Here is a 13,710-nt window from a genome sequence, read left to right as displayed (position 1 = left end):
CAGAGATGTCACATTTTCCAATAAAATAGCCAGTGATAGAAATAAATATACTAAGCTCACAGAACTGGATTTACTTTGCTACTACTCTATGGAAGTTACTTCTGGTTCTGCATTAAACTTATAACTTCACTACTTATCTTAGAAATGGTAAAATTATATGGGCTTCAGAAACACACATTAGGACAAGATTAAAGAGGCAATGAATTATACCCCAAGGAGCTGTACATTATTCAGTACAGTTGCAATGTCATTAGAATAAAGCAGTTCAGAGAAACAGGATGTTGGAAAACCTTAAATATCAACTGATCTATTACAGTGTATTATAAATTAATGTTTTTATAATCTTCAATTGAACTGGACACCTGGGAGAAATGCACAAATGTCACCCCTAAGTCAAAGAAGGGCAAGAGGAAGGACCTAGAGAACACAGCCTAAGCTGCCTCACCTCAATCCATGGGAAAGTGATGAAACAGCTAAGCCTAGACCCCATTTCTAGGCAGATTAAGAACAAGAAAATAATCAGGAGTAGTCAGCATGATTCACCAAGAGGAAATCATGCTTAAGCAGCTTGATAAACCTCTATGATTCTATGACTGGCCCGGGAGATGAGGGGAGGGCAGCAGGTTTTTCTTCCCGGACTTCATTGTGTCCATTGACAGTGTCTCCCATGAGATCCTCATAGCCAAGCTGTTGATGTCTGGGCTGGGTGAGCAGAGAATGGGGTGGGTTCAGAACTGTCCAAATGGCCAGACCCGAGGGTGGTGACCAGCAGCACAAAGCTGAGAAGCTGAGTTGGAGGCCAGTGACCAGTGGTAGTCCAGGGGTCAGTTCTGGATCCAGCCCTGTTTAACACCTGCATTAAGGCTTTCAGTGATGGAGTGTGGTTTCAGCAAGTTTGCTGATGACACAAAACTGGGAGGAGTGGCTGGTACATCATAGGGTCATGCTGCCATCCAAACAGATGGTGACAGGCTGGAAAAATGGTCTGACAGGAGCCCCATGAAGTTCAGCAAGGAGAGGTGCAAAGTCCTGCACTTGAGGAAGAATAGCCCCATGTACCAGGACATGATGAGGGTCTCCCAGTTGGGAAGCAGCTTGGCAGAAAAGGACTTGGGTGTCCTGGTGGACAGCAAATTGAACACGATCCAGCTGTGTGTGTACCTTTCCAGCAAGGGTGGTGAATGATGTCCTGGACTGCACCAGACAAAGTACTGGCAGGAGGTGGAGGGAGGTGCTCCTTCCTTTTTATTCATCACTGGTGAGGCCAAACCTCAAGTTTCTGGATTTGGGGTCTTCAGTATGAGAAACGTGGACATACTGGATACAGTTGGTACGTCCATGTTAACAAAGGGTCATGGAGAGGACTGAGGGACTGAAGCATATTTCATATGAGACGAAAAGCTGAGAGAGCTGGGACTTCACAGCCTAGAGAACAGAAGGCTCAGGGGGAATATTGCTGATGTATATAAACACCTGAAGGGAGGATGCAAAGAAGACAGAGCCAGGTGTTTTTCAGTAGTGCAGTGGGCACAAACTGAAATATGGGAAGATACCTCTGAACAACAGAAAATCCTATTTACTGAAAGGCTGTTTGAGCAATGGCATAGAAAGTTGTGTTATCTTCATTCTTGGAGATATTCAAAAGTCTTCTGGACATGGTCCTGGACAACTAGATCTAGAAGACCCTGCTTGAACAGGGGATTGGACCAGATGACCTTCAGAGATTACTTCCAACTTCAACAATTCTGTGATTCTGTTTATTTATTTTTCAGTAGTGGGGTTCTTTATAGGCACAGGGACAGTAGGAATTCTGAAAAGACTTCCATGATGTTAATATGTCCCAGCAAACTCCTAGACATTGCACAGAGGAGATTTTGTAATTAGTGCTTTCCAAGTCTCTACTCTGTAATGAAATCCACTGATTTAGCTGTTCCTGAGAGTTGCAAGGTTTGTTTAGATTAATCTCATCCCCAGGACCTTGTCCTACAAATGAACTCTCTCAAGTTATTGAAAGGGCAACTCTTGGGAAGCGCTATTTGAGATGACTCAAGAACTTTATAAATAAACACTTCAATCCACTGCAATTGTCCACTTTAACTAGACATTAGAAAATTGGTATTAAATTATCTTGTTTAGCTAAAAGGAGTACATGTGGCCCCACATTTGTTTTGAGTTAGAAATTCCAAGGAGGGAGTCATTTATGTTAAAAAAGCAACAGAAATATATAGACTATTTGTGGACAGAAAAAACTTGAGTCTGCCTTTGAAGCAAAGTCTTAGGCTTAACAGACTTCAGACCAATTAACTGAAGGTATGAAGTTAATGCACAGAAGCTAAACTGCATTAAACTCCCTCATGGAAGCTCTCACTCAGAAATAAATTTGTTTTATTTCACTGGAGATTAATTCTCCCTTGGATGAGTTTATGCATTAACTCCCATCCTTAAGTTAATTCATTTGAACTTTCCTGAGCTTCCCCCTTCCATAAGCCTTCAAATGCCAAGGACTAAGCAGTGTTTCCCTCAGAATACAGAAGAATGAAGGATAAACAGATCCAGAGAATTCATTACCTGGCCATATACCAGGATGGCAGGCAACAAGAAACTGGACTGAAAACTCAGGAATTAAAAGGTGGTTGGTCTTCACAGAGAGGGAATGCACATTTCTAAGTCCTCATTATCTAGAGAAAACAGAAAGCAACAACAAGTCTGCTTAAAGAGCAGGATCAGCAGGCAAATGGCTGTGCCAGACAATACAAAGACAAATTCAGAAATGCTTAGAGTTAACATATCTGCTTCTTCCTTCCATTATTTTTATCTTCTCCCTTACAGCTTGTAAAGAAATGTGAATACTCAGCAGGTTTCCTGTCCCTTCACTAGGGAGAAGTGAGGGATGCTGGGCCAACTTAAATGAAAGAAGGGCGAGTTCTTCCTTTATGCATCACCAGTTCAGAGTTATTCCTTGCTATGATTGATTGATTGATTGGTGAATGATTTATTTCAACAGTGCCATTGAATTCAGAACCACTGCCACGTAAATAAAGATACCATATGTACATGTTTTAGTGTTTGCAGGACTGTAACCTAAAAGAAAAATGTTCCAGTGCCTGATCTTATTAGGCTAATACCCTTGAGTCTCCATCAAGTTATCTTCCCCTGTAGGTAATCATGTTAATTTTTCCCCCCCGAATTTACATCAAGGCATTACTGTGATTCCCAGCCTAAACACATACTTTGAAATGTAACAATGATAATGCATAATACATTAGAAAAATATTTGTTAGAGCTTGCACAAAATTAAATTTGTGGTGCTTACTGAAATAGATGTTAGGGAATGTGCATCTTGCCTGTACAGCTAGGAGCTTACATCAGAAAAGCTTACTTCTGCCTGTTACTTTATTTCTGATCTACTGTGTTTTGGAAGAATTTGGCAAAATTTCAGTGACCAAAGCCATGTGCTTGTGAAATTAATAGGCAGGGTGAAATACAAATAGCCACTGTCCTTATTTTTGCTTCCAAATTTAGGTTTCTCCTGTGTAGAAATTGCTAAATGCAAAATTATGCAGTGTTTTTCAGTACATACTCAAAGTCTTACTGTGCCATTGCTCAGACCTACCTGTTTCTGCAGATAATCTTGTTCTTGTGCTTCTCTTCTCAAAAATCATGGCCAAAGATTTGCCTTGCATCAAAGGCAAATACTGAAACATGAAAAATGAAGGTATTTCAATTTTATAGTTGTTACACACTTTAAGGTATGAAATGCTTCTTGCACATTTTAATTCACCATTAGAAAAGTTGCAAAAGTGGTTTTTTTACCTGTAGCTTTGTTCTCCTGCCCTTCAATAAATTTATTAGCAGTGGAAAGGTTAAAGGCAAAGAAGTAATTCTAGGGCCAAAAGCAACTGCATTTTGGCACTCAATTTGAGCCAGCATTAAGGAGAGCTCAGATACTAATTTAATCCCATGCAGGGTAGTGTCTTCCATTTCCTACATTTAGTACTGCATGTACACCATGTGTGGATGGATGGGGTTAGCTGAAAACAGGGAGTTAGCTACACAAACCTGTTCAACGTTTCCACTCACAAAGTCCTCTGAAGTATTTAAAGAATATCTCTGGACACTTTACAGGAAGGCTCTGATTTGTAGCACATGATTTACAGTATTTAAGAGCTCAGGAGATTTTGTTTAGGACAAGACAGCTGAAAGGCTTTCTCACAGTACTCTTCAGAACAGTATGTATTTCAACATCTGAGGGACCTAAACGACAGTTAAATCATTTTACCTCTCCTTTGTGCTTTATCCTTTGTTTCAAATCTGACGCCATCCACAGCAAATACTTCAGCTCATCTGCTGTGTAGTTCTGTAGAGTAAGGAGGTCCCGACCTTTCAGATGAGCATTCATTTGAGCTGCAGTTCCGTACCTGCATGGAAAGAGCGAAAAATACATAATTGTTGCCATTCAATGCTAAACTGCACTCGTGCTAAAGCCAGTGAGCAAGCACCTGAAGTCTCTCCCACTCCCCTCACATGAGCCAGCTGGATCATCCTGATAGACTGTGTTAATTAGTTTAAATAACTTCTTCTGTCAGACGGGCACAGCATGCCACTATGCACTATATTGATGGCCACTGTAACAATGTTTCAAATTGTACTATAAAACGTACATTAGATGTATTTTCTTTTGTCTTCTGAGACGCATATGGAAACTGCATGCTGTCTGTCAAATAAAGCCATTCAAAAGCTGGTAAAGTGACTTATATGTAGACCCCAAAGCTGCCCTTTCAGGGGCAGAAATGGAATCCATTTCCACAGAAATGAATCTTGGTTCCGTTTCTCCCTCCTTTGTGCTTTGCGGATGAGTAGACACTTGCCACATTCCAACCCCACTGTCACAAAAGGTGGCATTCCTATAAATGTGTATGAAATCTCTTCATTACACTGGGGAAAAGGGTAAAAAAACCCAACAAAACTGCCTTACTGTACCACACGCACAAGAGACATTCTGGGCATGTGGTGTTTATTCAGTGTATTCTGGTCCCCATCCAGATTTAGGACTTCAGAATCACATGAAATTGGATGTTGATAATCACCCACAGAAGTTACATGATCAAATTTCCTCTAGCTTAGATGAGGCATCTTAATGAAAGTCTCGTCCAAACCCATGTTTCACAGGCTAAAGATTAACAAGGCATTTTGGCAGTTCAGCCCTTTCTCTGGCTCTGTAGTTCCAGCCCTCCTTAGCACTACACAGCCTACAATGTACTCTTGCTAGGGTTTTGCTTGGTATTTATTTTGCTTGCTTTTTTTATTTAAAGTTATTTATTTTATTTTTAGACTGATCTAATGAAATGGAGCCCAAAGCAGTGCAAAGAAATGGACTGAGTGCAGCTAATACTTTTCTATTTCCAATTGTACTTGTATTCTAGATTTCCCTTCAGCTCACCATTGAGACAAGGCTAGGATGCAACCCGCTAATTGCTAAGTCCTGAAGTCCTCAGCTAGGGAAATATGCCCAGATATACCCCTGTGAGGCACTGGACATGGTCCCACATGACAGCCTGAGCCCCACAGGGCAGAGCCTTGGCTTTGGAGGGTGGGCTATTTGGGGCATGACCCATTGGCCAGGCAGATGCAGCCAGGCAGGGACTTGGGGGCAGTGGCTCCAGGTGCAGCTGCAAGCCAGGGACCAGGGCTGTCCCTCAGGGCTCTTGCTCCGCTTGGGTTTTGGCCCATTCAGAGCTCTGCCTTAAAGGGCAGGAACATCTTTTCCTTGCTGGAAACTGGAATTCCAGACCATTGCACTGTGTGCCACGGATCACAGAGAGGATTTCCTGAGGCTCCCAGGGTGCTGTTTCTGCTGTGCCTCCCAAGGGAGCTGTGCAGGTGCAGGTGCCAAGGTCCCAAAGCCCTGTGGGCTCCCAGAGCAGACAGCAAATGTTTGTTTGCTGGACATTTTCAAGCACATTCCCAGCTCAAAGCAGAGGGAAGAAGGAAAGGGAAACGAGTGTACAGGCACTCATGGGTCAGTTAGTTTCTACCACAGCGTGAAAAACAGCCCACCAAGATAAGCTACTGAAATCCACTCTTGAATTTCAAGACACTTAGCTGAAATCACAATATTGGCTCTAATTTTCATTGTATATATTCTGAAGGAATATGGTTTTATAACTGGGACTTTTTCAATTACTTTCATTTTTCAGAACAGGGATTTGCTTTTTTAACTTATTTGGGGGAAAAATACAAACTTGTCCTGTTTTAAAACCTATGCAATTGCTTACTGCTCCCTACTCTCCTTTGCCTCCTTGTTTCCAGAGCAGCTTTGGGGCTGCTACTTGTTTTTCTAATTGCAGCCTGCAGTTTCTTCTAGGGATTTACAGATTATTTTATCTCAATTTGCCACGCAATAACTTCTGTTCATTGGTCTTGTTTCACCATCTGGCATGATTGAGAAGTGGACTGAGAAATATTCACCACTAATTTCTCCACTGGAAGATAGTGAAGCACTTAAATTGGTTACCCAGAGAGGATTTGGAGTTACCATTCTTAAGTATTTTCAGGGCGTGGCTAAGCAAAGATATAGCTGCTCTCATATGGTGTTTGACAGGCTACAAGCAGAAAGTTGGACTAGAGATCTGCTCCTGACCTCATGAAGATCCTGTTTTATTGCTATGACCTCCAAGAAATTGGTTCCGTTCCCTGTTGTCCATATCCTCTGAAAGAGAGGCAGAAATGGACAAATAAATTCCAGAGAAGGAGCAAGAGACAACATACCAAAGTTAAAATATAACAGGCAGAATTGCAAGGTCAAGCAGTTTTGGCTTCTTCCTTTCTGGGCAGGGATTGCACAACTTTGGACCATTAGCACGGACTCAGACTTTAGGTTATCCTGCAGTATGAATCACAGTGTGCTTAGCTGATAATGCTCACAGACAGTGGTGACAGCTTATGCCAACATTATGGTATAATGTTTAAAATCCACCAAAAATAACAATGCTATGTGTGGAACTTAACAAACTGGATTACTTCCTTGGATAACCAGCTTTACTACAGTTGTTTTCCAAACTTGCTTTTCTATCACCTCTGTTAACCAGAGAAATTTCCCAAGTGGTTGCAGTAAAAAATCCAAAATTCATAAAAAATTAACACCCAACCTCTAGGACCACTCTAAAACAGTAGCAAATAAATCATAGAACTCAGAAAACATTTGGTTTTCATATGATGTAATGTAGAAATGATAAATAAAAATTACTTATTGCATATTAGGGTTCCTGTGAATGTGAAATTCCTGCACATTGTTTTTTAGAACTAATCACTTGTTATGTAACAAGTGTTAATTCTCTCGTTATTGAAGCTGACCTAAGACCATAGGAAAACATGAAATTAAGTCTCAGCTCTAATATTTTAACCTGATTTTGGAGATGTGGCAAACATGAGAAGCAGCTTAGTGAAACGCTGTCATACAGGTACTTTCCTGAAACTGGGGGGGACAGGCACAGCTATGTGGGTGCAGAAAGAAGCCAAAGCCAGATCACAGAGGCAGGTCTGCCTGTTTAACTTTGAATCTCCCATCACACCATGCTTTTCCTGCACACCTCCAGAGTACAGAGACACAAAGAAAAGAGGTGGAGATTCACCTTGCAGCTTCAAGGAGAGAATTCCCCACCCATACTGGCCACAATATATATCTAAATGCAGAAACATTACCTGTACTTTATTCAGATAGTTATTTACTGGTTACAGTACCTGCAGCACACACCGACCTCAAGAATAAACATTCCTTCCTGTCTTTGCAGCTAAATCCCACAGAAAAAATTAATAGTATTCCACAAACATTAAAAGGGATAATCCTCCAGTCTCCTGAAGTCACAGAGCTTGCTGCCTTGTGAGGCAAAAGAACACTAAAAATGCAGGGAAAAAACGCCAAGAGCCTTTCTCTAAAACATTCACTCCTTCACAGGATTCTGCTGCTTTTGGCTCCAGGTTTCTGACCAAACACCACAGAACACCAGATAAAATTAAAGGATAAGCTTACCAAAATTGTTGCAGCAGCTTCTTGCTGGTCCCTGCTAGTTTTGCAATACTGACAAATTTCCTCACATTTAACAGCATTTTCTGTTTGCATTAAGACTTCTCTCATCCCACGAATAAAGTAACAAGAGAGGAAGGTGTATGAACCAGAGAGCGAGCTGTGCTGCTGTGCAAACGAGGGAAAACCAAGAACCAAGGTTCTTGCTCTGGCTGTCCCAGTCAGGGCTGGGCCAGGCTGGGGCTGACCCTGAACCTTTCCTTTGGTCAAACCCTACAAAGATTTCTCTAAGGGCCTATTGCACCACTTGCAGTTTGTGCTTTTCTGTATGGGCTCATCATGTCATATCATACCTGTGTCAATACCATTTTGCAGCTATTTTGTGTTAAATATTTGTACAGGAGCACGTGATGGTAGAATAAGGCAAAAGAAGACTTGCAGGACCAGCATGAGCAGGGTGGCTGCCCTACCAATGGGACTGTGGCCGTGGGGGCTCTAGCACAGCCCAGACAGGGACTGTTGGCTCTGGGCTGAGCCAAAATGAGGGTTCTGGGCCCATGGGTGTGGAACTGGGCAGGGCATAAACACTTATTCATGCTCTTAGGGCCCTGATGAGAATAAAGTAGTCTACATTTTAAAATGCACATTTTCCTGGGGTTTTTTGGACCAAGTTTTCAATTATGCTATGGTAGTGTTAAACAGTGTGGGGCCCCGAAAGCGAAATATTGCAGCCTGCCTACCTCCTTAGGCTAAACTGCTTGCGTATAATCTGAAGTAGGTCAATTGCTAAATACTGAAGTGATTCCATTTAAGTTTCTACCCTCAAATATAATTGTCAGATAAGATTTTATGCCACCTGCACTGTAGGTGGTTTTGAAATATGACAATTACTTTCTCATTTCCTCCTCCCCATAAGGAGAGATGCACTAGTGTAAATCAAGGTGATGGGATATCTGTCAGAGAGTTGAAATTACAATGCAAAGAACTTATAATTAAAACATACAAAAGAAAAGTTTGACTTTCTGGGAAATACAGACAGCTGTGAAAACATCATGCAGGGTGACAGCTCCTGGTGGGATTTGTTCAGGACCCTTCATGCTGAACCAACCCTGAGACACTTGGGAAATGCAGCAATCTCCAGGGGAATTGTCAAACAGAAGCAAAATCCAAGGGAAATTAATAGTAAGGGAATGGAAGAGAAGAAAGAAAATAGAAGAAAGAGAAGAAAGGGAAGAAAGAGAAAAAAAGGAAGAAAGAGAAGAAAGAAAAGAAAGAGAAGAAAGAGAAGAAAGAGAAGAAAGAGAAGAAAGCCAGGCCATGGTTTCTCTCTTGGCCTCATGGTTGTCCTTTGGCAAATGACTCTCATGACCTTCAAGCCCAGCCCCTGGGGGCTGAGCTTGTGTCATTAGTGACACTCAGGAGAAAGCAAATGTGGTTGAGGTGCCAAGGCCTCCAGTCTCATCCTGCAACCTCACAGGGAGGGGACAGTTCCAATGCCTCTTTGTCAGGCCACACCTTGTACTGGGTCTGGCTGAGCTGGAGTTAATTTTCCATTAGCAGCCCTTACGGTGCTGGGCTCTGCATTGGTAGCTGGAAAGGTGTTGATAACACACCAAGAGTTTTGGCTACTGCTGAGCAGTGCTGGCACAGCATCAACGCTGTCTCTCCATCTTCCCACTCCCCCATCAGTAGGTTGGGGGTGGACAAGGTCCTGGGAGGGGACACAACTAGGACAGCTGGCCCAAATTAACCAAATGATATTTTATATCATGTGATATCAGCTCAGATATAAAAGCTAAGGAAAGGAGGATGAAGGGGGAGCATTCATTATTTTACAGTATTTGCCTTCTGGAGCAAAGATGAGGTGCTTAAGTCCTGCTTCCTGGTAATTGGCAGGACATCACTTGCTGATGGGAAGTAGAGAGAAAAAAAGCTTTGTTTTTTTGCTTTGCCTTTGTGCACACAACCTTTCAATTTTGCTTTAGTAAGCTGCCTTCTCTCTACCTATGCTTCCTGTCTTATTTTCTCTCCTCTGTCCAGCTGAGAAGGGGTAGTGATGAAGCAGCTTGGTGGGCAGCTGGTGTCCAGTGAAGGTCAATCCACCACATCCCTGTACAGGGGCTGCCTGATCCCAATTCCCACATGGACCAATTTCAGTAAGGTCCAGTGAGCAAGTGTCACCTACGAGGAAGGGAGTACCCAAGATTTACAGATACCTGCAGTTGAAAAGGAACCACCAACAGAGGATCCAAAAAATACTTTAAAAGTTTTATTGGTAAATTATACATGTGGCATGTAAACTGGTATAAGTTAACTCATCTTCTAGTAGCAAGAGAAATAAAAGAACAATAAAGAAAAAATAAAGTGGGAAGAGAGAGACAGAGAGAGAGAAAAGGAGGTCATCGGTCCTGGGACCAGTATCGATCTGGACAACAAGAGATCCGCGGTCCACAGGGGCACCACCTGGACACTGTGGGCGTCCCTTTTTATAGATAAGCTTTCCTCGGGAGCTCAGGGTGCAGCGCCGGGTCCGGGCTCAGGGCGCAGCGGGGTCCGGCCTCAGCCCCGCCGTTGGCCGCCCAGGGAGGTGGTGGAGTCACCGTCCCTGGAGGTGTATAAGGAAAGACTGGATGTGGCACCCGGTGCCACGGTGGCGCTGGAACGTGGGTTGGACGCGGTGATCCAGGGGTCCTTCCCAGCGCCGCCGATCCCGTGATCCCGTGATCCCGTTCCCACCCCCCGTACGAGGCCTTTCCCCCGCGCGCCCCCGCCCTCACGGCCCGGCCGGGCCCGGCGCCGCCCCCCGCCGGCCGCCAGGCGGCGCTGCCCGCGGCCCGGCCCGGCCCGGCGCGGCCTCCTCCCGGCCGCCATGGCCGCGCCCGCCGCGGGGACCGAGCTGCCCGTGCCCGGTGAGTGCGGCCGCTCCTCCAGGGACCCGCGGGGCAACGCGTCTGCCTGTGCCGGCCCCTGCCCGCTTCACCGCCGCGGGGCTCCCCCGGCTGCGGGCCCCGGGCCGGGCCGCTGCCTTGCGGCGTCTGGGGAGAGACGCGTCCGCTGCCGTCAGAGCGGGGCAGGGGGCAGCGCCGGGCGCTCGGGGCGGGGGGGGCGCGGTTAATTCTGAGTATTAATAGTTAGTTTGTGTCGCGTTTTGACCCAAGGTAATGGTCTAACGTTTGCTCGTTACTGCGACAACAAACGCCTCGTGTATGTCCTGTGGGATTTAATTTACCGAGTTGGTGAGATTCAGTTTCCAAGCTGATGGCAGCGTTGAATCACAGGATGGGTCCAGGCTGGAAGGTACCTCCATGGGTTATCTGGTCCCGCCTCCCTGCTCAAGCAGGGTCATCCCAGAGCACATGGCACAGGATTGTGTCCAGCCGGTTCTGGGATACGTCTAGTGAGGAAAATGCCACACCAAGCACAGGAAAGAATTTCTTCCTCTTGTTCAGGTGGAACTTCCCGAGCATCAGTTTCTGTCCATTGTCCATTGCCTCCTGTCCTATTGCTCAGCACCACCGAGCAGAGCCTGGCTACATCTTCTCAGCATCCCCCCAGTTTAGATATTTATACACATTAATAAGGTCCCTTATCAGCCATCTCTTCTCGATGCTAAACAGGCCCAAATCCCTCAGCCTTTCCTCATAAGAGAGATGCCCCAGTCCCCCAATCATCCTTGCTGCCCTCCCCTGGACCCCACTTCATGAGCTCCATGTCTCACTTATACTGAGGAGCCCAGAATCAGGCACAGTAGTTGTGTCCAGTTGAGCAATGTTATGGCTTAGTCAAATGAATGGGATACAGAGCACATTGGGAAATGTAGCAGCTTTTTGTATACTCTGAATAAAGAACATACATGTGTTTTCATGTTAACCCTTCTGAAGGGAAAATAAAGGAACCAGAGACCTCTAGGGCACAAGTGCCAAACAGATCACTAAGCAAGTTCAGAAGTGCACGGCTGTCTGCCTGGAGATGAAAATTTAAATCAGAGTTTTCAGATGCTGTTTAGCTTGCCTGTAGTTGTAGGTGTGTCTAGGTAAAATAAGGAAAAGCTCAACTCTTTCTTTAGAAGGCTTGAGTTTGTCTGCACAAAGCTTGTTGAGCAAGTGAAAGTGAAAAGCACATCTAGTGAGGTAATAATTTATACATCTCTGCTCCATCTGATACATAAAATAATGTCTTTTGAAAGAGGGAAAGCTTTTGCATTAAATAATTATTTTAAATGAAGTAAAATATACAGTTTAAGAAAGAATTTTTGGGTTTTGGAGCTGGGGTGCATATTGTTGATGAGATGGTTTTCATTGAAAATAAGTGCTCTAGGATGTCTCAAAATAATTTTCAGAAGCAGTCCACTGTTATTGTGTGTATTTCTTAACACTTGTTATGTGTTAAAAAAATTTTGAAGGAAAAGATTTGGTTTATTCTTGGTTTTGTTTAAAAAAATTCTATGCTAGTAGCACAGGCTTTGACATTTTGAAATAGGAGGCCTAGTTGTGCTTGCCACATTGTCTGCAAGGATTTTGACAAATTATTTAACTTGTAAGTTCATTTATTTTTCTGTAGAATTAGTATTTTCTGTGTCAAGCCACATGCCTAAGCAAAAGATGAATGAATAGTTAACATTCTGTGTTTTGAAACAATGTTGCTAACACTTTTAAAAGTGTGAAGAATTGAGAAAACCAGGCAGGCAACAAATGCTGAAGAGCTGCTTGGACTTTATTTTGGGGTGGGTTTGTTTGGATTTTTCAGATCATGGTCTTATCACTGAATCACAGAATGGTTGGGGTTGGAAGGAACCTCTGGAACCATCTAATTCAAGCCGCTTGCTAAAGCAGGTTCACCCAGAGGAGGTTGCACAGGATCACCTCCAGGCGGGTTTTGAATATCTCCAGAGATGGAGACTCCACAGCTTCTCTGGGCAGCCTGTTCCAGTGCTCTGCCACTGGCACAGGGGAGAATGTCTTCCTCTTGTTCAGGCAAAACGAGAGTTTTGCCAACCCACGTTTTGAAGGCTGAGAGAAGAAAGAAGAGAAAGATAAGAAAATAAAATGTGCCTTTGAATTGATAGAACATGGCTATTTCAAAATATGTGAGGCAAATTTTGCTTTTGCTAAAAGTTGACATCATCTTTTTTGTGTTTTAGAATCAGGTGCTGTTTTCACATTCGGGAAAAGCAAGTTTGCAGAAGATATTCCTAGCAAGTTCTGGTTCAAAAATGACAAGCCTGTACTTATATCATGTGGAGATGAACATACTGCTGTTATTACAGGTCAGTATTGGAAATGAAGGATATAGAATCAGAATTGTTTAGGTTGGAAGAGACCTTTAAGATCATCAGGTCCAACCATTAACCCAGCACTGCCAAGTCCACCACCAAACCATGTCCCCAGGGGCCACTTCTATACATCTTTTAAACACCTCCAGGGATGGTGATTCAGCTACTTCCCTGGGCATCCTGTTCCATGAAGAAATTTTTCCCAATCTCCAGTCTAAACCTTCCCTGGCACAGCTTGAGGCTGTTTCCTTTCATCCTCTTGCTTGTTAGCTGGGAGAAAAGGCCACCCCCCACCTGGCTATGACCTCCTTTCAGGAAGTTGTAGAGTGATAAGATCTTCTCTGAGCCTCCTTTCCTCCCACAACTTCCCTCATAGGACTTCTGCTTCAGACCCTTCTGTAGTCGCATTCCAGCA

At 43.8% G+C, this 13,710-nt stretch overlaps 2 protein-coding genes across 2 annotated transcripts in view; one reads left to right on the top strand and one right to left on the bottom strand.

The window, feature by feature from the left end:
- OTC (ornithine carbamoyltransferase) overlaps positions 1 to 11,558 on the bottom strand; it is a 33,515-nt gene extending 21,957 nt beyond the window's left edge. The window contains exons 1-3 of the mRNA XM_032100919.1: positions 11,253 to 11,558; positions 4,280 to 4,418; positions 3,614 to 3,695 (exon numbers count right to left, since the gene is read on the bottom strand). Coding sequence (XP_031956810.1) covers positions 3,614 to 3,695; positions 4,280 to 4,399 — 202 coding nt within the window. The 5' untranslated portion in view covers positions 4,400 to 4,418; positions 11,253 to 11,558. The remainder of the gene's footprint in view (positions 1 to 3,613; positions 3,696 to 4,279; positions 4,419 to 11,252) is intronic.
- Positions 10,862 to 13,710, top strand: part of RPGR (retinitis pigmentosa GTPase regulator) — a 52,369-nt gene continuing 49,520 nt past the window's right edge. Inside the window, exons 1-2 of the mRNA XM_032099914.1 lie at positions 10,862 to 10,932; positions 13,164 to 13,289. Coding sequence (XP_031955805.1) covers positions 10,893 to 10,932; positions 13,164 to 13,289 — 166 coding nt within the window. The 5' untranslated portion in view covers positions 10,862 to 10,892. The remainder of the gene's footprint in view (positions 10,933 to 13,163; positions 13,290 to 13,710) is intronic.

Source organism: Corvus moneduloides, chromosome 2 (assembly GCF_009650955.1).
Source record: "Corvus moneduloides isolate bCorMon1 chromosome 2, bCorMon1.pri, whole genome shotgun sequence".
NCBI classification, from domain to species: Eukaryota; Metazoa; Chordata; class Aves; order Passeriformes; family Corvidae; genus Corvus; species Corvus moneduloides.
This window is presented reverse-complemented; position numbering and strand designations above follow the sequence as displayed.